The sequence below is a fragment of the Sphaerodactylus townsendi genome, linkage group LG10 (genome assembly GCF_021028975.2).
Source record: "Sphaerodactylus townsendi isolate TG3544 linkage group LG10, MPM_Stown_v2.3, whole genome shotgun sequence".
Lineage (NCBI taxonomy): Eukaryota > Metazoa > Chordata > Lepidosauria > Squamata > Sphaerodactylidae > Sphaerodactylus > Sphaerodactylus townsendi.
Window position 1 is genome coordinate 46,529,634 of NC_059434.1, and position 23,689 is coordinate 46,553,322.

General features: G+C 42.8%; 1 protein-coding gene across 4 annotated transcripts in view; it reads left to right on the top strand.

The window, feature by feature from the left end:
• Positions 1–3,359: 3,359 nt before the first annotated feature.
• SH3D19 (SH3 domain containing 19) overlaps positions 3,360–23,689 on the top strand; it is an 87,241-nt gene continuing 66,911 nt past the window's right edge. Inside the window, exon 1 of one of the 4 annotated variants that reach the window (XM_048508893.1) lies at positions 3,360–3,906. In XM_048508893.1, the coding sequence (XP_048364850.1) occupies positions 3,816–3,906 (91 nt within the window). In that variant the 5' untranslated portion in view covers positions 3,360–3,815. The remainder of the gene's footprint in view (positions 3,907–23,689) is intronic. The other 3 variants (XM_048508892.1, XM_048508891.1, XM_048508896.1) reach the window with 3 other exon arrangements.

Below are 23,689 nucleotides of genomic sequence, written 5' to 3' on the forward strand. Positions count from 1 at the left end.
GAGCCTACCCTCAGGTTTAGATAGCAAGACTTGGCAGAGACGTAGCAAGGGGGGGAAGCGCCTGGTTCACCGGTGTGTCCTCTGCCCCCATTCCACCTGGAACGCCTCCACCACGTCATTGCCACACCCCCACAGGGGCGCACGCCCGGCATGGCACGCGCCCCCTCCCCCTTAGAGCTATGCCTCTGAGGCTTGGGAACACCAACAAGTGTTAGCCAGGAACTAGAGCTGGGTACACATGCTTGTACCTAGTGGATCATTTGATTCAGCAAGGCAGCTTTCCCAAGCCTTGGCCTAAATAGGCTATGAAGTATTCAGTCTGCATTTGTACTGTACCTAGGCCAGGATCCTGCAAAGAATAGTTGTTCTCCCTGCCTGGCTCTGGGATGGAGTTGTGTGCAGCCAGTCAAGCACTTGGCTTCCTTTGGGCAACCTTGTCCCTGGGCTTCTGCTGCTGCCATTCCTGCAGAGTGCGAGCGAGCTGTGTGGTGCGGGGGGTGGGGGGGTGGGGGAGGTATAGGCCCATGTTTGCATTCTAACTGGTAGTTAGTTCAGGGGCTGGTGGTGAGGGCTGTGCTGGAACATTGACTGCAGATATCTGTGCAGTGTCAGCCCTCCCTGGTTTCTCTGGTCCTCCTCTGTCTTTTCTTCTGACAACGTGGAGTCACTAGGCAGGATAGACAGTAATAAGTATTAGATGATATAGATATACGTATAAGTGATTGAAAGACTAACGTGTATTAAAGTACACAGAACTGCTTTGAAATATGTGATTATGTAATTATGATTGTAAACAAGGAAAAACCTTGTATCCAGGACTCACTCCAGTCTTTCTCAGCACTTTTAGTAACACATATGCCTAACAGTGCATTTGCACTTAATTGCAATGAACAAGAAAAGAAGACCTAGTATATGGTGTGTGTATCTGTGTGCGTGTGTCCAGTGTTTAATTCCTCCCCATTTTATTCAAATGAATTAAGTAGAAAATTCTCTCGATCTAAATCTAGATCTAAAATGCTATTTTTTTATGTACAGTGTAGAAAATTGTGTATGCCTGCTGGTAACTTGCACTCTGAAAATAGTATTGAAACAGAATGGTGAGTTGGGATCTTCTGTTCAGTTTTATTGTCTTTGCCACCATGTCTTTGCCACACCAATCCTCTTTGGAGGTGTGTGGCTGTGCCACAGTGGTGCCATCCCTGGCCACCATGAAACTGTTCCCCTCCATTAATTGCCTTGTCAGGCACCCAGTGATGTTTATTGTTAGTTTATTGTTAGATTTAGAATAGACAATAGTAGAGGTACCTTGTGTGCAGGGAATGTAGGCCTCCAAGGGAATTAGGGTAGCTCCCTGGTGAAACATACTAGTCTGATTCTGCAAAGATTCTCCTATGTTCTTGTTTCTGTGATGCACCCCATCTTGTGTTTACCATTTCATAGCATCTTTCCTTTAAACAAATCTAGAGTCATGTAAGAACGTTTCTGATATCAGTAACAGTTAGTCCAGAGTTGCATGATCAAATAATGAGGAATATTTGTACTTCCCGCACTAGAGAGGACTTAATCAGTTACGGATCCATTGTGAGTGCAGTTCACTCATTTAAGTCTAGTGAAACCTGCACTATTAGTCTTCATTTTGTCCACTAGTCTTTATACATGTATTTACACCTAAATAGTCTTCCCTTCAGTTTGCCAAAGGCAGACTTATTGATAAAAATTAACAGTTGGTTAAGGTTTATTGTTTAGTGCTGAACCATGTTAAAAAATTAACGCTTCCATAGTGACAAGTTCTTGAAATTTTTGTGGTTGTTAGATCCATTCAGTTCACTAATCTCAGGAATGCAGACAGACATCCATATTTGTTTTACCTATCTGTTGGACTCTAGGTGCTGGCAACTTCTGTGTTAGTTTTGGGGGAGGAAATACAGTGCACTTTCTTTTTGCTAACACTGGTGCCTTTTCAGACTTGCTTGTATCGTATTTTGCATAGATCTTCTTTTTTAGATGACTTTTATCTTGCCACAATGTATGATAATTAGGGCTGAAATATATGGATGTGGAAAAAGGGAAATTTAACCAGTAAAAAATTCTGTTTGCGTTTCTTGATAAATTGTTGCTACTGCTGAAGGCCACTGTGGAATACATAGAGAATCACTATAGTTACAAAGGTTTCTTTCTTTAAGATGCTCTTACAACTACCAGGAACTTTGGAATTTGGTGAACTCCTTTAAAAAAGGATAATTTCTGTCTCTTTGATGTGCATTTAAGGTACCTATGTCTAAAAAAAACCCTTAGTTTTATTAAGTCACTATGTATAAGTAAATGTAAACATTTTCTCACACAGCTAGTTTTTCTGTGCACATGAGAACTGTATACTCTCTTGTACTAAGAAAAGTGATCACTTTGTTTGGATCTTTGGATCTTTTATTCTCTTAGACAAGTACAACTGTGACTGGCTGCTACTGTGCTAAAGGCACAGTATTGTGTTCGTTTTTCATTATCTACAGTGAATCACATCTAATCACTTTTTTTCAGGAATCTTGTCTAGGCTGCAAGATCTTACCCATCAGTTTACTATTAGTAGGACTTTGATTATGTGTTACTGCATTACAGGGGGTTGGGCTTGATGCCCTTGGGGTCTCTTCCAACTCTGAGTCTATGATTCTATGACTGTCCTGTCATGAGCTGCATGGTTGAAAGAACCAAGCTCTTTCTTAGGCAGCAATAATTTCAGGTCACAAATAAAAGCATTGTGCAGTCTGCGAAGTACATACCAGGATCTCTTAGACTGTGATTTGTGGCAATTGTGCCCATGCACGCTCTGAAATTCTGGGGGATGCTAGTTGAATTTTGTTGTTCAGATCCTGTTAGAGTGGCAAAATGTGCATGACTGGGATAAGAAAGCTTCTGCTGGTAGTATCTGTCTCTTCCGGAATAAAATTCTAATCTTCTGGGACTGTATACGGGGGGGGGGGGGGGGGGCGGTGAAAGGGAGAGAGAACGATCAATTTGTCGGATTGTAAGCAGCTCTGACTATGGATTCCTGCCAGGGCAAGAGATACAAAAGACACACTTCCAAGATTCACTACTAACACTGCCTGCCTTGTCTTCTGTCAGCAGACTCTGTTTTAAATAACTATTGTTTGTTTTCGCGTTTTGCACTGAGAGGGGCGTTTAATACTCGCTCTTGTGCCCTTCGGGAACGCTCCCAGAAAGACACCAGCATTAAAAAAAGCAAATCTCGGGGGATTCCTGGGGAGTTACAAGAAGAGGAAACTAGCCGGGGCCCCTTTTCATCCAGCTGCGTACCCTGCAATTCCCCTTCCCGTCTTCTCCTTCTCCAGTGGTGAGGTCGCCCTCCCCTCGCATTGTGCAGAGCTGCTGGCTTGTTCTGCGCCAGGTACCTCCCCCTTCTCCCTTTGTTTTACTGTCAGGCAGGAGCCGAGTTTCCTGTTGATACCGGAATATTGTGAATGGGCAGGAAAACGCCACCTTCTTCTCCTCCCCTCTTTCTTTCGAGACACTTGCGCGTCTCTCTTTCTTGCACTTCTTTCCCCCACTCTGCTGTTCTCTTCAGTTCCCTGGAGTTTTCCTGGGAAAGTCAGGGGAGAAGAGAAGAGAAAGGCCTGCACAGAGTCGGAAGCACATTTTAAACTTGGGGAAAAGAGAGCGAGAGAGAGCGAGCGAAGGGAAGCAGAAGTAAGATAGGAGCTGGAACTCTGCGCAAACAAACAGGTGCAGGGGAGAAAAATAGCCCCGCAGAGAACGCCATGAGGGGGACCGATTCCTAAGAGCCTTTCTTGTGTTTGTCGCCGATGGCTGAAGCCTGGAGGCTGGAAGAAGACGATGAAGAGCTGAAAGAGCTCGGCAGAAGGCACAGGAGAAGCAATTTGAGCCCAGCGAATGGTGAGTCGGGAGTGGAGCCTGGGCTGTGCGCAAGGAAACTGAGCCGTGTGGCTCTTTTGTGGCGTTTCGCGTTTAGGACGCGTTTGAGATTGAGGGCTGGCTGTCGGGGATGGACACGCTCGTTATAAAATTAAGCGCGCCTGAGGCCTGATACCCTAAGTGTGACTGTCCCGATTTTTAAAGGCCTTTGCTTACTTTTTACTTTGGGGATACTTTGTCTGCATGAACGATGATGGTTATTCTCCAGCGTCCGGCTCCCATCCCAAGGGTAATGGTGACATTTCTGAGTGGGAGTGTGGATTCATCTTGTTTCTAATGTGCATGCATGAAAAATGCATCTGCATGAACACTAAGGTACCATGCAGGGAGGGTGAGGCCTGTTGTTTCAGAAGTGGAGGCACTGGAAAAAAAACTGTGGTAACTTACTATCAGATCATCCTGCCACAATAGCTTTAATCAGCTGAACAACCACTATTTTGGCTTTGAAAATCAGTAGAGGAAAGGCTGTTGCAGAGTTAAGCACAAACAAATGTTTCATACAAACCACAGAGCATTGCATAATAGGGAGGGGGCTTCAACAATGTTCAAAGGGGGGTATTGCAAGTGTGTTCTCTTTTCATATGTTGGAGGTTGTGAGAGCTTCTCATTTTATTTTTCTCTCCAAAAAGCAACACACCATGGGTGGGTCTAGTCTTGAAACTTTGGGGCGTTTTAAAATTAGTTGAAAGTCTGTCAAGACTAGAGCTGTTGTTCAAAATCTAACAAAAAACAAACAAAATCCCTTGAATATGACCAAGCTCTTTGTGCTGAATGCACATTTTGTGCTGAATGCACATTTTAACTAAAAAGCTGCCCTTTGGTTTTATTTTCCACAATATGGAGATAATGGAATGCTGGTGTAACATGTTTCTGGTTCATATCCAATCAGTAGAGAGAGGCTGACTACCTCAGCTACATCCTACCAACGTAATGAGAATCTAGTACTCTGGGGATCTTTTTAAAAAGGCAACAGAAATCATTTCTGTTTGTGGCACCCCTTGGAAGTCTTGCTGTGAGGCTGTGACATAGTGTGACCCAATGGTTAGTTTGGTTTGAAAGGCCTGGTAGAGGAAACTTGTGGGCAGTCTTGTATGCCACCAGTAGCAGTGTTTGACTAGGCATTGGTACAACCACATGAGAGCTATATGATACCTGTGTTTTTGCCAGTTAGCTTACAAAGAAAGGGGGAAGGGGAAATCAATGTTTAGATCTCTTTAATAGAATGCTTTAGAATCACCTTGCCTCTTATGTCATGATGAGTCAGAGGTACACTCATACCATTGGGTCAAATTCCAGCATGGTTTATTTTTCTAGGTGTGGTAGTCTATGCTGTATAATTATTCTAGAGACCATTATCTTGGCTGTGGAGGCAACACTGGACTTGGTGTAAACTGGTATAAGGGTTGTTCAACTATTAGCAGTGATCCCAATGCTATCAAGGTCATGTGATTAGAAGGTTGACTACCACCCCTAATCCAACATGCTCTCATTTGATTTTAGGAGAAGATTATTCCCAAAATAAGGGGATTAATCAAAAGGGGGAAAGGAACAGGAGGTAGCTAATGTAAAAACAGAATGCATACACTTGAGGCTAAACATGAGATTGCTGATCTCTTAAGGAAAAAAATGGAATGTTGTTAAAATCCTCCTCTTCCTTTCCATAGATCTAGAAGGTAGAACAGGAGGAGAGGCATAGCCTGATCTCTTCAGTTCTCAGAAGCAGTGACGTAGCTACCATGGAGCAGGGAGGTGCGCGTGCCTGTGCCCCTCCCCCCCCCCCGCAAAATGTATTTTTGATATTTTTAGTGTTTTTACTTTGTCAGCCGGCAGGGGGCGCAGTTTTTAGGATAGCGACACCAAAATCCAAAAAGTTTTTAGGATATCGTACAGTGACACTCCTGCTGATACCAGCCAAGTTTGGTGAAGTTTGGTTCAGGGGGTCCAAAATTATGGACCCCCAAAGAAGGTGCCCCATCCCCCAGTGTTTCCAATGGGAGCTAATAGTAGATGGGGCTACCTTTTGAGGTTCCATAACTTTGGACTACCTGAACCAAACTTCACTAAACATAGGTGGAATCATTGGGATAGTCTCCTGCTGATACCAGCCAGGTTTGGTGAAGTTTGGTTCAGGGGGTCCAAAGTTATAAACCCCCAAAGGAGGTGCCCCATCTCCCATTATTTCCAATGGGAGCTAATAGTAGATTGGGCTACCCTTTTGAGGGTCCATAACTTTGGGTCCCCTTAACCAAACGTCACCAAACCTGGGAGGTATCATCAGGAGAGTCTCCGAAAGATATCCTGAAATTTTTGATGCTGCTAGCCTAAAACCTACGCCCCCTGCAGGCCAAAAACTGAAAAAACACCAAAAATACAAAAAACACAAACAAACATGGGAGGGGCAGCGAAACTCCGATTTTCCACCGGACTCCATGTCCACTAGCTACGTCTCTGCTCAGAAGCAAAGCAGGGTTGATACTTGGAAGGGAGATGTCCACAGAAAACTCCGAAGAAGGCAATGACAAACAACCTCTGCTTAATCACTTGCCTGGAAAACCCATTTCAGGGTTTGCCATAGGCCTGCTGCAGTAACAGATATAGTATCTATTCTTAACAAACAAAACAAAGAGAACCAGAGAATATCCAGGAAATTACATGGCAATTTAACATCTGTTCCAAGTCAATAGCAGGAAACTCTTTTAGGACCTAAGGTGCTTAAAAGGTGGATCCATAAATATTCTTAATCAATCAATCAATCAATCAAAAGAAAACGGAGCACATGAAGGACTTAGTTCTACTGAAGAAGAATCAGCATTAAAGGCTTGTCACACCAACCTTTTTGAGTTTTTTGAGAGTTGATAAACAGTTGGATGAGGGCGATCAAGGGAAATTATGCTTAAATTTTCAAAAAGTAACAAAATTTCTCAGCATCATTTCATAAACAAACTTAGCAGTTATTGCATAAGAGGCTAGATCTTGTAATGAACTGGGAACAAGTTTAATGACAGGAACAGTTGTTACAAAGTAATTGAGAGAACACCAAGGTTCCACAGGAATTGGGGCCAATGCTATTTAGTTTATTCAGAATTGAAGTGAAGTTGTGGGGATAAGTAACAAAGTAGCTAAGTTTGAAAGTGACACCAAATTATTCAAGGTGGTGAGAACTGAAGATGGCTATGAAGAAACACCTTGAACCATGAAGAAACCTAGGTATAAGTAAGCATAAAGTGGCATACATTGGGGCAAAAATCCTAACTTTAAATCCATACTGATGAGGTCTGTGACAGACTACAGAGAAAGCTGATTTTAAAATGCAGTTTTGTCAAAGCCAACTTACTGTTTACATTCAGAAAGAAGCAGGAAAGGCCTAGGAACTGATAATCACCTGATTGTCTATGGCCTTCTTCACTCTGGGCAAGAAACAGTTTGATGCTGAGAGTGGGGGAGGTTACTTCCCTTGTCAGTGGATTTTGAGGGGCTTTTGATCTTGATCATTCCTGCTGTTAACTGCTGTTAAGAGCTGTTTGCCTTAAGTGAGTGAAAACTAAACATCCCTGAGGGGATAGTTCTGTCAAAGTGTGTAACAGCAATATTGCTAACAGCCTGTGTCCTGGGTGAAAGCAATCAAATATACAGACAAAGTGTACTGGTGGGAACAGTTTAATAATAGACTAGCTGAAGAGCCTTTATAAACTAAGTTAGGAATATGTTCTAAGGAGAAAAGAGTTCCAGTGTACCATTGGGTATGAAGTGTTAGGATTTGCTTTGGTTTACCCTCATTAGAGAGTTTATGTTTTATTTTGAGTGTTTTTCTAACTATGAAGGCTGTACGAGAGCATTGTGTATAAGTAGTTCTAAGCCACTGTGGTTTTCCTGCCTGAAAAATATACAAGGTGTAAGCTAGGTCTGAGCTGGTGGAAAAAAAGACCTTTGGGTCATGATGCATAACTCAGGCCGTTTCTGCACGGCCCCCTCGCGCCCCCACGCTGGCAGGAGTTCGCACCGCGCCGCAGGGAAGACGATCCCTCCCCAACAACAACCCTTTAAAGGGTTGTTGTTTAGGGCGGCTTGACGCCGCCCTGGGGGGAGGGAAGAGGCGTCAGGTCGCCGCTGCTGCAACGCAGCAGCGGCGCCTGTGCGAACGGCGGCCTGGGGGCGCCTTTTTTGGCGCCCCCAGGCCGTCGTAAACGGGCCGTGCAGATACGGCCTCAGTTACTATGTCAGTTCATGAGCAACTGGAGTAAAGAAGGCTTGGGTTATTAGGAAGGAAATGAAAGCAATGCCTTAATATAGACCTGTGGAATGGCTGCATTTGCTATACTATGTGTACTTCTGATTAGTATGCATCAAAAGGTATTGCCATGTTGCAAAAGGAATATAAAGGAATAGAATGACTTGGGCCAGTGGTGGCGAACCTATGTCACTCCAGATTTCATGAACTACAATTCCCATCAGCCCTTGCCAGCATGGCCAATTGGCCATGCTGGCAGAGGCTGATGGGAATTGCAGTCCATGAACATCTGGAGTGACATAGGTTCACCACCACGGACTTGGGCCCAGACATTAGTTGAGGAGGTCAATTGGTTGGAAGCAGTAATGCTATAATTAAGCTATGCTTAGGACTTGGAAGTTAGTCAACTGAGTCAGCTTCTCTTCAACATCACGGAGCAGGATCATCATTCTGTCTCTTGGCTCCTCATTATTATCTTCTGTACAGACTGTTCCCTTGATTCTTTGTTATAGTGAGCCCTGTTTTCTGATTGGAATTGCAGGAATGAAGTTTCTATGATGTAAGTCAGCATTAAGCAGGCTGAATAAGTTTTGTTGTTGCTGCTGTATTTTTAGATAGGACTTGCTTTATCTTATTCCTGTCATCTTTTCAAGTGCTTTAATAAATCATTGCTTTTTAAAAAAATAATTCTGTTTTATTCATGCACTCAAACCTTGGCAACCTTGGAATTTGGTGGATGTGGGCAAGACTTTACAACTTCCAGGGTGGGCCTGGGTCTTAGGTTCTCTGACACCTTCCATTCCTGGGAAAGGTGATTGGCAAGCAGTGGCTGAGCCGCTTCAGGATTTTCTGGTTACAGCCTCAGCCCTGGATCCCTTTCAACCTGATTTCAGCCCGGGGTTTAACACTAACTCAGTCCTGGCAGCCTTGGTTTATAACCTCTGATTACATCTTGACAAAGGTGAGCCAGTGCTGCCGATCCTTTTGGATTTGTCAGTTGCTTTCAGCACAGTTGACCACTTGGTCCTGATTGACTGCCTAGGCTCCTGAGGGTGAGGGGCACGGCACCAAGGTGGTTCTCCTTGTTTCTTCAGGAACATTCACAGAGGTTAGCTGGTTGAGATAGAATGGCTCCCTGGCTCCTAACCTGCGGGTTTCATAGGGCTTGATGTTCTCCCCAATGAAGTTGAATACCTATGTGCATCTTTGGTGGAGATCATCAGGACATTTGGAGTTGGGTGCCAACAATATGCAAGATTACACCCAGCTCTACCTCCTGTTTGAAAAGCAGACAGCTGCCATGATCTTGGTCCTGGACTTGTGCCTGGATTCCATAGTGAATTGGTTAGGTGTGCACTGGCTGAAGTTAAATTATTCAAAAACTGAGATCATGTGGTTGTGAAGGTTCATGGCTTGGCTAACTTTACCGCACTTAACAGAGTTCAGCTCTTTGTAGTGGCTTGATTCTTCCCTTCCCTTGCCTTGGACTAGTATGTCCAGGATAGTGAAGATAGCAAGCTTGTCAGCTGGACCCTGTCTGTCCTATTCTGACTTTGCCACTGTTATCCATGCAATGGTTAATTAAAGATTAGACTACTGCAAAGTGCATAGGGCTGTCTTTGAAGATGCTTTGAGGCTTCAGGTGGTCCAGAACACAGCTGCTACATTGCTGCCTGGCTCCCCCAATATGCACATGTAACATAAGTACTTTGCAACCTGCACTGGCTTACAGTTAACATAAGTACTTTGCTACCTGAACTGGCTTCCAGTTAACTTCTAGTTCAAATTCAAAGTGCTGGTTTTGACCTATAAAGCCCTAAGTGGTCTGGGACCATCCTACTTGTAGGACCAGCTTTTCCAGTATGGACCCCCTTGCCTTCTTATATCATAATCTCAGAGCCTTTTTCAGGTGCCTTGCTCATGAGTTGCCTGCTTGTCAACCACAAGGGTAAAGGCATTTTCAGTAATTGTCCCTTCTCTTTGGAATCATCTCCACTGCGAAGTTTGTGCCCTGTAATATATTAATATTTGTATGTAGTGTGTTTTTCAACATTGTAAGCTGCCCCAGGTTCCTTGTAAGAAGGGGTTATGGGGTAGAAAATAATAAATATAATTTTAAGAACAGAAAGGGAAAGTATATAATATCAATATTTCTGAAACCAAAGCTGGCAAAACAAGTCTAGCATATTTGGACTGAGGACAAGTCTCAGCTTGTTGTTCTTGTAGTTTTTGGCAGATCCTTTAAACTATGAGCAAACCTCATTTTGCACAGCAAAAGTCTGGTCTTCTGCAGACCCATTTCAGGACCCACCATACTCCTAATGAACAATTATGGGCAGCAGGTATTAGAGGTTCAGTATCAACTTTCAGGAATAACTGGCAATGAAGAAAGGAAGAAGCTATTGACAGACATTCAACTAGAATAGGAAAATGCCAGAGGTTAGTTCTTTTCCAAGGGATATATGCAGAAACTCAAGCAAGAATTTGTCCTAAGGTTATAATCCTATAGAAAATTATTTCAGACCCAATTGCTACCTTAAGTTTGTAGTTGTGTCTGTTTTTTTTTTAAAAAAATATTTTTTAATATACTGGGATGTAACTGTAGCATTGTGGAGACCATGAATGTTGCAAACCAGGCTCTCACTGTATAGATAATCCCTTATGCCACACTGTTGTTCTGAGCTACTCCTTTTACAGTTACTACTTGGAAAAAAATATACACCTTAGTTGTGTTTCTATAATACAACTTTGCAAGTGTTAAAATTATAGCAAGGCTGGTGGTGTTCTTCACAATTCATGTTTAATTTCCTCTGAAACTTCATCCAGTTCACAATAGATTTATTTCTTCCGCACTCCCACATTAAATCTTGTTTAGGCTTGTTTTGGATACTGAAAATGCTAGCTGGGTTTAAAGTGGCAAAACAAGATTGCATCAAAATACAATCAAGGAAATTAGAGGGGTGGAGGCAGGCTTGTTCAAATGAAATCATGGTTTGGATATCACACACAGTCTCACCAAACGTCCTCTGTGTTTGAGGACTCATTCCATTTTTCATTTCTCCTATTTCCACACATAGCTTTGAGATGATCCTCAGTCCATTCAGAGAAAAGTTTCAGTCACTCCCATTTAACCTGTTTGGCTCTCCTCCTGGCTGGCATTTGTTATCAGTCAGGGACCATCTAACCATCCACTTCCTCCTATGGGTGTACAAGATAACGCAGCTGTTTTAACCGGGTACATATTGAAAGTAATGCAAAAGTTCTAATTGTGCAGATGTATTTAGGAGCAATTAGTGCTGAAGCTTTTCAGTTTCTCAAGGCCTTCAGGCAGCATGAAACCTTGTTGCTTGATTAGTCTCTTATTTTTAATAATACAAGTAATTGGATTATATAATTGTATTGTCTTATTATCTTAGCGGCGTAGTGGCAGAGAAATGGGATAGAAATAAAATATGGACTGCCGACTAAAACAAATGCAATCCTGTTATTTCTGAGGTTGCTATTATGCAAGCTCCTTTGCCCAGGGAGCCCATTGTCAAAACTGGAGTTCAAAGAATTCTCTTAGCCAGGCCCAGTTACAAATTTGATCATTTTTTGACCCTCAACCCCACAACCCCAGATCCATAATTCTGGCCTAGGGGAGGGAGGATGCTGTTTAAGAAACTGAAGTTCAGAGCCCTCTATGATGCACAAAAGCAGTATCATCATTCTCTGTTTTTAAGATCCTTGTATATGTGTTTACAGGGAACAATAACATTATTGTCTAGTTTAGGATTGTTATTTACTATTATAATATAACAATTACTTAGAACTTCAAGTAATGCCTGAAGTTAAAAACTAAGCGGTTAGAAGGCTCTTCATAACTTCATTTGCATCTGCACAGTGTAAATTTGAAGAACTCTTCTGGATCGTCAGTGGCCTATTGAATTTCAGCCTAAAGGAGGAGGTGTACGGCTCTGCAGCCTGCTGTGATTGCTAAGCACTTTGCAAATAAAATCTCTTGTATCTCTTCTGACTTGAGCACTACATTAATGGAAACACGATTGGATGACCCCAGTAAGCTGATTTGTGCAGTTGTGTGGGATTATGTTCAACTTGTCTAGTGAGGCTATTCTGGCCACTTTGGTGTACGGTGGGGTCCTTTGAGGTTCTGTCTGTCCTATGAGGTTCTGGCCAGAGGTTCTTTTCCACGTGTATATACAACCACAAAAGGAGGGATCCTCCAGAGAGTTTTGCTTAGTTGCCATCACTATGCAGATGACACACCGCTTTGCATCAAGCTTTCTCCAGATTCCAAGAAGATAAAACCACAGACAGATAGTCAAAGGCAGTTGTGGGCTAACATACTGAAACTTCATCCCGACAAAATGGAGGTGCTACTGATGGGGAGGGAAGAAGGTTTGACCCAGTAGCTGGGATATCTCCTTTTCTGGATGGGTTGCACTTCTCCTCAAGGAGTAAGTTCGTAGCTTAGAGGTGATGCTGGACCTAGGCCTTTCACCAACTTTGGTCTTTCCTAAAGGAGAAAGAAATATTGTGTATGCTCTTGTAACAGCTAGATTAGATTACAGCATTGTGCATGTTGACCAGCATACCTTAAGGACATTCTTATCCCATATGAACCCATTCATCCACTCTGGGCATCTTTGGAGGTCCTTCTTTGGGTGCTCTTACCGTCTGAGACTAGATGGGTAGAAGCTCCAGAAAGGGCCTTCTTGATCATGATGCCCAAACTTTGGAACTCCCTCCCTTGGGAGATTTGTCTGTGTCCCTCTATCATTATTTTCCACCAATCAGTGAATACTTCTTTGTTTTGTTTGTACTCCCAATACCTGTTCTTTGCACACCTCTGTAGTTGTCTTGTGTGTTATGTTCATATTTTAATAAGTTACTTATTTTACATATATTTACAATGGTGTTTTGATATTCACTTCATTGGGGACTCTTTGAGTAGAAAGGCAGTGCAGGAATGTTTCAGATGCATTCATGAAAATAATTGTGAAAGTGAACAGCCTCATAAGGTTTAAGACTGAATGCCCATCTTAGAGGCCCATGTTAACCTGGAGTGAATTCTCTTTGTGTCTTCTATCATCTTTTCATGTGATAAGGAAAACATTACCATGTATCCACTGCATTAGAAAAAAATATGCTAAAAAGGATGTCAGTAACCACATTGTTGTATATAATTATGGACAGCACATTTTTCTCCCTGCATATTATTTTAGTTTCTTCCTCCTGTCTGTTCTTGTTTCCTGTATAATGAAAGGATATGCTGGATGACATAACACTGTATCACTAGGATGACACTTAGCAGATGAATTTCTATATCTTGCAGATGCTAATTGAAATTAATTAAAATTAGACATTAGCTGGAGATATTGTGGTGGGGTTGTTGTTTTTTTGAAAGCTGCATTGGTTTGACTTTGGCATCATGTAAGTTGGTCATCATCTTTGAGTCATCTGGACTTATGTCTGTGGCAGAGGGGAAAGTAGGCTGTGCCCTATAGTTATACAACGCAATCAAAAGATTATAAATATGGTAAAATTTGTAATCCACATTTATCACTGCTCAGCAGCTATCTGTACAGTACACATTTTATTTTCTTACAGTACTCTGTGCATGGGTTTGCCCAGGCTGATTTTATGGAGGGCTGCTGAGTACATAACCCTCTGCCTACAGGCAGGACTGAATTAAATTCCCTTTTATTCTTTCAACTTCTTTGATTTTATGATTCACAGATCCTCATGGTACTAACTGTACATAAACTTGAATACCTGATTATCTCTGAGCAAAAAGATTCTCCAAAGTGCAAGGAAGGAAGTCAGGAAGACTCCACTGAAGTCAGCTGGCTACGTACCAGACACTAGAAGAATAAATTAAGGGTTTTAACAGAGACTCTTTTGCTGTTATCTATTGCAGCTTGTCCTTGGAAAAACACCAACATTGCTAAGCATAAAGTCGGTTTTCATTTTTACATAGAATTTCTTGCCTGCTGACATTTGTACCAGGGGACAAATGGAACCGTGAAATGTGTTTTCTCAAGTAACTGTAGAAACTTTTAAAATGTTACAGAAAAATGTAACTTCTCCTTTTCAAAAGAGTCAACGTTGTTCTTTTAAAAGCATTAAAGACCCAACTCCCAATTATAAGTGTGTGATTAAAAACAGCTTATTTTGTCTGGAAAACAAGTTGGATGTGATCTATTGTGAGCTTTTTTCTTTGGAAAAGGGACTACAAAAGTTGTGATCTTCCTGCTGTTGAAGTGGTTGAGCTGATCATTCCCACATGTGTTGCCCAAGAATTTATGTTTGAATACCATTGTATCATTTTTATTCCAATGCTGAATAGTGCTGGTCCACAGATAGGTAGGTATTCCGAAATGGAGTTCACAATGGCTGCATTTGTCTTGAACTGTATGATCCAGGCTAGTTTGATCCTGTCAGATCTCAGAAGCTAAGCCGGGTCAGGCCTGGTTAGTGTTTGCATGGGAGACCGCCAAGGAGTTCCAGGGTTGTTATTCCAGACAGACAATGGCAAACCACCTCTGAACATCTCTTGCCTTGAAAACCCTACAGGATTACCATATGTCAGCTGCGACTTGATGGCATTTTACACACAAACGTCATAATCAGATTAGTTTAAGCTACAGTTTATTGAGCTAATCATGGTTAGTGTAGCACACAAAACTAAACCAGTGTGCTTAAATCCTGTCTGCTGCTAATGACAGCAACCTACAATTGTAGCTCCCTGCCTGGGTTGTGTGGTAACATGATGGGATTAGGCTATATCTGAACGAATCCTCTAATGCACCAGAATCCATAAACCAGGATGTAATTCTGGTGAAGAATCCCAGTTTGAGACCTCCTAATAACCACAGTAGCTGGTGTGCAAACGTCATACTAAACTTGAGTTTACTCAAACTGCAATTTGAGTAATGTCTTTATTTTATCTATTGAAAATGTTTATATACCACCCCTTCAGCGATCTTCTCAAGATGTCTTATAAAATAAAATAAGATCATTGAAATTCACAAGCCTATAACCATGAAAACCCCAGAATTTCAAAATCTGGCTGCTTAAAATAGTCTCTTAAACTAGAAGCAGATTGCAAAAATAAAATAAAAGGTCAAACTAGTTAAAAGCCTAAGTTTTTTAAATGTTTTGGTTGGGTATGGCATGGCACAGATAAAGTGACTCCACTGAAAGACCATCTACCCATCTTACCTCTGCAAACAGGACTTTTGGGGTGATCTTGGAAATATTTTTATTTTGTCAATGAAAGATTACAGGAAAAGAAAAGAAAGTTAACAATAATAGCAATAGTAATACATTTTGACATTTTTAGAATGGATCCGCATTTATAATCTTGTCCTCAAGTAACACAGAACCACTTTGCCCAAAGATGGTGTCAGCTGCCACCTTGGACTACTCCCCACTGCCCAAAGCTGCCGCAGGAGAGCGTAGCTGCCTGTTGGGTCCTGACCCCACCCCACTTATCTCAGGAGTCAGGGCCTCCAGAGTGAATAGTGCCGGACTGTGGCACACTGCCACAGCTGTCCCAACCCCTGACAAGAGCTGGACAGAGAGAGGGAAGCCAGCAGAAAACAGCGATGGGCAGCTGATGGACCAGATGGCGAGGCTGAAGGACAAGATGTCCATCAGGGTCCCCTCAGGGCCAGATAGACGGTCCTGGGGCCTATGGGCAAGTGGGGGAGAGGGGATGAGCAACCAAGCAGGTGTGGAGAGAGCGTATAAAAAGCAGACAAGAGATGTGCTAAATGGGGAGAGTGTAAGGGAGGAGACACTGAGGCAACAGAGAAGTGTTGCACATACAGCAATTTTATACACAAATAAATACAATGAAATTTAAATACTAAAATCATATATAGCATATGCAGTTTCTTTGATGACAACAAAATATTGAGATTCTATTAAAATTAGCTAAAAACATCAAAGAAAGGGGTAAGGGTCAGGCCAGAGATGGTAACAGTTGCTGCCTCAATCATATGCCTCATCGAGCAGCTCTTATCTTACGGGCCCAGTAGAACTGTATCACATCCTGCCGGGTCCCGGTTTCACTGGAAAGAGTGTTCTTTCAGAGTATTTTTGGACCTGACCTGATGGAACACCCTGGCCCTAGTCAAGGCAAGCCAGACTTCCTTTGAGTCAGGGACCGCAAGCAATTCTGGCTTGATGAGCAGAAAGTTCTTTGGCGAGGGGAAATACCAAGAGAGATGGTCTCATAAATGTGTTGGCCCTAGACCATTAAGTTATTTTTACATCATTTCTTAAACCTTGAACTGGACCCAGTTCTCTTCCTGAAGCTGGTGCAGCTGGCAGAGCACAGGTTGAATATGCATTGGCTCCCAGTTGAGTTCCAAATCGTCTTCAAGGTATTGGTGCTAACCTTTAAGGCCTTACGTGGCCTGGACCCTCGTACCTTCGGGACCGTCTGACCCCACATGTCCCAGTTTGGCCTCTGCATTTAGCGGAGGCCAATCTTCTGGTGGTTCCCAGCCCTTCAATGATGCGGCTGGCCTCCACTAGGGCCAGGGCCTTTACAGCCCTGGCCCCTGCCTGGTGGAACACTCTTCCTCCAACTGTCCGGGCCCTGTGGGACCTTGGAGAGTTCTGTGGGACCTTGGAGAGCTGTAAGACTGAGCTGTTCCACCGGGCCTTTGGAGAAGCCGGCCACTGATGGCGCCCCTTCCTTCCCTTTTTATTATCTGCGGCCTTTTACATCTTGGGCCTTTCCGTTCCCTCCCTGGACTTTTAGATTGCCAGACACGATGTTTTGTGCACTGTTTTAAATGGTTTTAATGTGAAATTTAGAGCCCTAATTTTATTATATTGTATGTATTTATTGAATGTGCTCTTCTTGTTATTTTAGATTATATCAGTTGTTATACACTGCCCAGAGTCCTCTGGGGGTGGGTGGTATAGAAGTCAAATAATAAGTAAGTAAGTAAATGTCCACCGTGAGACCTTTTGGAGCAAGTCCAAGAGTCCCCAGGGGTATTATATATATGAGTTGATAATAGTAGCTATCTGAGAGATTGATTATTTTAAGTAGAGAAGAAGAGAAGAGTTTGGATTTATACCCTGCTTTTTTCTACCTTAGGGAGTCTCAGCACGACTTACAAACTCCTTCCCTTCCTATCCCCACAACAGTGAGGAGGTGGAGCTGAGAGAATTCTGAGGAAACTGTGACTGTCCCAAGGTCACCCAGAAGGCTTCATGTGTAGGAATGGAGAAACAAATTTGGTTCACCAGATTAGAGTCCACTGCTCTTAACCACTACACCATGCTGGCCTGCAAGTTATGGCTTACAGTATTTAGCACACCATGTTTCCAATTCATCCTTCCTGTTTTTGCATTCTGTACAAAAACTTCAGGACAGAACTACTGCAGAGTGATTTCACAGACTCAGAGTAAATGCCTTTTATATATCCTTTAGGTGTAAGAAACTTCCTTGTTAATTTGAGCTTGTTGGGAGATTTGGAAGTCCATTTTGCAAAACATCAGAAAGAATGAAAGGCTCTAAAAATAACTATACGTTACAGGTTTTTGCAGCATGTTTTAACTAGATCAATATTTTTACTGGACTGCTTTATTTCTCCTTGTAGAAAATAATATCTGCAGTTATGGTTTTAGTAAGCTTTTCAGCACCTTGTTTTGCATATTAATTTCCTCTTTCTATTTTCACATTCTTTCTGTAAAAGGTGCATTTACTTTTCATTTCCTAGAGTTTGTTGTCCTGAGGAGACAATTTTTCAAACTGTTAGATATCTTTAATGTTAGATGTGTATATCTGTAAATTCTAGTAAATTAAATTAGGATTAGTTGCTAGTAAAATGTGGCTGGTACAGTTTCTGATATTTGTAAAGAGAGCTTTCCCCTAGTTTTTTTCCCATGTTGCCATGTTTACATTCATACAATATTTGAACAACTTCAAAGTCACTACTTCCCATGTGATTCCAGTAATGGTCGCAGTAAGTGGTTGTATGCACTTGATATGTTTTTTCGCCATACTGTATTGTCATGGTGAATAATCATGTCAGTCAACTCTCCCATGTGGCCATTCGCTACACACCAGAGCAGCACAGGAAGTGACCACACTGAAGCTGCTCTCATGCAATTCATTGCATTTCACAGAACAAGATTAGATCTGAAGAGTCATTAGTTCACTCAACACTTCCAGCTGTTAGGTAGTCAAAATGTAAAACCTAGTGCTAGATGAAATGGGATAAGTAGATACAATAGGAAGTATTATACAGTAAATCAGAGCACCTGTGCTTTAAAAAACATGTCTTGGTTTATACAGTTTCCTGACAGGAGTACTTATCTCTGCCAACATTCTCAGAATTTCTACTGGCTGCTTGTGCGTGAAACAAATAGTCAGCAATGGGTCTTGTTAGAGCCAGCTGTCTCCTTTCATTTAATTGAAGAGTCAATTGAACTCCACTAGATATAAGTTAAGTTTCAAAGGTCAGTATTGTGTGTTATTTTGCTGCTGATGTATTCAGCGGAAATTTTCAGCAATCCTAAAATTGTGGGTGGAATGACATTAAAAGGCACAATCCAATAAATTGTTCCACTTGGTTTTTATTTATTTGAGTGGGAACAGCATTTGTTGATATATCTCCTTGTTTTATACACACTAATACAATCTTCTGTCTTTTTCCTACATTGAAAAGTTTGAGTTTTCTCCACAGCAGCGTTCAATTAGTGATGGAAAGTCCTGTCAAATTGCTTCTGACTTAGGGCGACCCTCTAGGATTTTCAAAGCTAGAGTTGTTCAGAGGTAATTTGCCACACCTGCTTCTTCTTGGCCTGGGAGAGTTCTGAGAGACCTTCGACTGGGCCAAAGGTACCCAGCATGTTTCATGTGGAGGAGTGGGGAATTGAACCTGGTCCAACAGATTAGGGTACAAGATAGACTCTCAAGATAGACTTTACGTACTTTTAAAACATCAGCACTGTTTCTTTGTTATTGAAGTATGCGGTAATATTTTCCTGTAGTCCTAAGATTGTAAGTGGAGTGTGGTCTGAAATTGCCTCAGCTTGAAATCTTGGATAGTTCCTGGCAGTCAAAATATGTATTACTTAGCTAGATGGACAATGGTCTGAGTCAGCTTCATAGGTTCTGAGTACTTAAAATGCACTAAGCTTCCTGATGACAGTTACAAGTTGTTGTCTGTATACTATTATTTTTAGTGCCTCATAATTTACTGCACTTTTGCTGCAGCCTAAGTTTCTATATTCTGGCAATTATCTGACATTTTCTTTTAAAGCAGGCAAGAGATCAAGCAGTAGTAAAAAAAAACCCTCAATGAATCTAAAGGCCAGGGCTGCTAGCAAATGGTTAAAAAAATTAAGTTATGTTAGGCTGATTTTTCACAGCCAAAATGCCCCGTGGTAGATCCAGGAACGTGCCTGCCATGGCGCTTTTTGTCACACTTTTTGCCCTGCTTTTGACTCTTCACTGCTCCCGAGTTCTTCCTTGGGTTCACGACAGGGCCGGTGTGTTATGTCCCAACTGTTTCTTCATGATCCCAGTACTTCTCCATTTGTGCTGCGAGCTCTTCTGCAATGTCTTCCACGCATGCACAGACAACCTTCATTTCCTGTGTTCTTATTTGCTGAATATCTCCTTTCCCCCCTGAAGTCGGCCCGCGAGGGTCACAAGGAAGAGGCGAGACGCAGCGATATCATCCGGTGGAGAGAGCCAGTGGCAGGAAGCGTGATCCGTGGATCTGGCAACTCTCCGTAGTTTGGTCCCTGGCACCTTTTATTAGGGTTTGCCAAGAGGCGGGTCGGGAGGCGGGAGAGCGGGAGAATATTGTACAGTACATGACTCATGGGGCTGCGTACGTGAGAGAGGAAACGTTCCTGTCCGGGCCTAATCCATACCTGGGGGTATGCACCCCTTTGTCCCTTTGTCCGGTACATCTTGTGACAGTGAGTCAGGCATCTCATGACCTATGACTCATGGGGGTCTTGTGACAGGTGAGCGTGTGCGCCCAGAAGGTCACAGATGGCACAGGCATTCCTGCGCTCTCTCTGAGGCTCTGCTGGGTTCGCAGGGCTCACCCCTACACCCCCCCACTCGTTTTCACTGTTTTAGTTTTAAATGACTCTAAACACAAAACAGACACCAAGAATCGGCACCCTTGCCCCCTCCCCCATCTAAAAGCCTTATGTGTGCGAGAGAATTGCCACCCTCCATTCACGGTGCCTGCACATGCCGCTTTTCTGTCTAAAAACCAAGGTTTCTCCCTCTGTGTTTTTTTCCACTGCAAGGGGGAAGCGAGGGCGCTGATTCTCAGCGCCTGTCCATTGGTGGGGTGGGTCAGAGTGGTGAGGCGGGAAAAATGGCCTCAGTTCTACTACTGAGAAGTTTTCCACGGCAGCTGAAGCCACCGGAGCAACAAAGGGGCATTTCAAAAGAACCTCAACCTTTGCTGTAGAGGTACAGCTAACCAGCCACCTCTGAACATGGGTCAGGATTTGGTTGATTCACCCATTCGAAGCATTGCATGGTTGCTTCAAAGCAAAGCCATTGACTACCACCAAGCTTACTCCCAAGTAACGTGCATCTTGGAGCCAACCGCTTTTTCTAAACTAAAACCTCAGTATTCAGGTTAAATTGCCATGTTGGCACTTTGTGATAAATAAGTGGGTTTTGGCTTGCAGTTTGGTATCAAAAAGGTTCGCCATCACTGATATGGATCAACATCTCCTAGTATACACATAGACCAGCTGCATTCCTCAGACAGCCTTTGACTTATAGGATGGTTTGTACAATAGCTAGGTCATAGGCTTTCTCTTTGGAAGGCAGAGATGGGATCCAGCAGGTTCTCATAGGTTCCCGAGAGTAGGTTACTAATTATTTGTGTGTGCCGAGAGTGGGTTACTAATTGGTGATTTTGCCACATGATTTTTGCCTTAGTTACGCCCCTCCTCTGCTCCTCAGCAGTAGCGCGCAGAACTTGAAGCAGTCTAGCAGGAGGTGGACCAGCGTGCGTGGCAGCCTGCGCCTGTGTGCATTCGTTTTCCACCCAAGGACTGGTGCAGCGGCTGCGTCCTTGCCACAGCCCCTCCGAGCAATGCCCTGTCCCCGGAATGCCCGGCCACATCGCCGTCGTGCCCCGCCTAGCCCCATTGGCGCTACGCCACTGTTTGAATCCCATCAACATGGGAACCTGTTACTAAAATTTTTGGATCCCACCACTGGTGGAAGGTTACATCTTCTGAAATGGGTGCAAAATTTTGGAAGACATGCAGAACAGTTCTATGTCAGAGAGAATTTGGGGAAGGATTTGACTGTGTGTTTTGTTCTAATGTTGTTAAGGAACTCATTGTTTTGCATACTTGCAGTTTGTCATTGCGTCATTAAGTCTGAGATAAAAATATTTAAACAAAGTTGAAGAGCTCCAATTGTCCCTACTCCAAATAGTAACTGGCCTTTCCACAAAGGGTATATGGAATACCACAAGTTACACTGCAGTCAGGTCACACCTGTTGGATCACCTATTGACTCTTGCAGTGTGTCCCCGATTCCACGTAATGTTTCTGCTAAAGTTACCAGCCCAGTGGCAACCAGTAAGTGTTTCAGGATATGCAAATTGGATTTGTGCAAACACCACTGTGTTTGCACCAGTGTTTGCACCAGTGTTGCTTCCGGTGCAAACCTGGAAGTGATGTCATTGTATTAACATGACACTCTAGGATTCACACAAACTCTGCAGGTATACAGAACAAGAGAACTGGCAGCCCTCGTTGCCACCCACAAGAATCAACCTCAGTATTACTTCCTAAATATTAGTTGAATGTTATTATGGAATAAGGAACATTATGAGTGCCCTGCCTAGCCCTTGAGTTGTGGTGATGCATTCAAAGTGAGAAGTACAATTAGAAGATAACAAAAATGTACATAAGTCCACAAGCCCTTATTTTAGAAGTACCATACATATATTTGTCATTTGAGTAGGCATGGGAAATCAGTGTGTTCATCACTGGCAATCTTTTAAAAATGCTGCCAGGTTTCCTTATAATCTCCTTCACAGGATTAATTGCTCCATTGTTAAACTCAGCAAAATGATTAAAATATGGGGGATTTTTGAGGAAGAGAATAATTTGCATTAATTATCATATATCATATAGAAGTAATTATCATATATCATAGCAGCAGTTCTACCCACTATAGTAAACCTGACAGCATTAGAGTCTGACCCAAGAGAACATTTTTGCTATTTATTTATTTATTTTCTATTTCCAGCACGGCTTAATCATTGTTTTTTGCCCCCAAACAACAGCATCTTGCTGATCTGTAGTGCGAGCTGTAACTGCTTACTCCCTGCAGTTTATACTTTGCCTGCTCGCGTGAGTTTAATGGGCTGGGACAGGCAATAGCAATAGCACATTAGCCTGCCCACCTGCTGCTGTGCTGTTCCTGCTGCCGTAACCAGCATTTTAAAACTGGCAGAAGCAGCTCGAAGAATCCATCTTGCTGTACTTGTCTGTCCAGAAGGAAAAACCAAAGTGTAATATTCTCACAGTGGTAGATGTGGTGCCTTCTGGCATGCAAATGCAATGAAAGAAGAGCACAGGCAAGAGCACAGGCACTGTATTTCAAGGTTGTTATTGGTAGGGGGATCATGCTGTCCTTGCCAGACTGATGCCACTACAGCAGTGATGATAAAGAAGATGCGGAGGGAGGGTGTGTGTGTCTGTTTTGATACTTGTTAGTTCGAGTTAATATCTTTTTTGTTCTGCAGAACATTTGCATGATACTGAAATCAAAGCAATCTGCTATAGAAGCAGGCTAGTGGGATTGGAGACTATTGGCTTCAGCCCTACTATTGTGAGATCTGATGTGGGGAATTTGTATTATTTATGGAACTGGGTTGAATCAAACCATATTTTTCAGGTTTTCCCCTTCCTAAGTCCAGCCTCCCTCCCCCCATGGCTTTTGTACATTCAGATGCCCTGAATATACAATAGCCATTTTTGGTAGTCAAAGAGGACCCCTTTTTTGGTGGTCAAAGGAACAACAGTGGTGTAGTGATTAAAAGCAGGGGCATTCTAATCTGGAGGAACCAGGTTTGATTCCCCGCTCTGCTGCTTGAGCTGTGGAGGCTTATCTGGGGAATTTGGATTAGCCTTTGCACTCCCACAAAACGCCAGCTGGGTGATCTTGGGCTAGTCACAGCTTTTCGGAACTCTCTCAGCCTCCCCCTCCTCACAGGGTGTTTGTTGTGAGGGGAGAAGGGCAAGGAGATAGTAAGCCCCTTTGAGTCTCCTACAGGAGAGAAAGGGGGGATATAAATCCAAACTCTTCTTCTTCTCTTCTTCCTTCCTTTTACACCAGCAGAGGGTTTAAACATATACATGTTGAAGACTTTCAAGTTGGCATAAAATATATAAAAGCCTCTAAAAGGACTGGATGTTGTTGAACTTCTTGACTTTCCCATATTGTTGGTTGTGACTAGAATACTAAACGCACACTTTGTG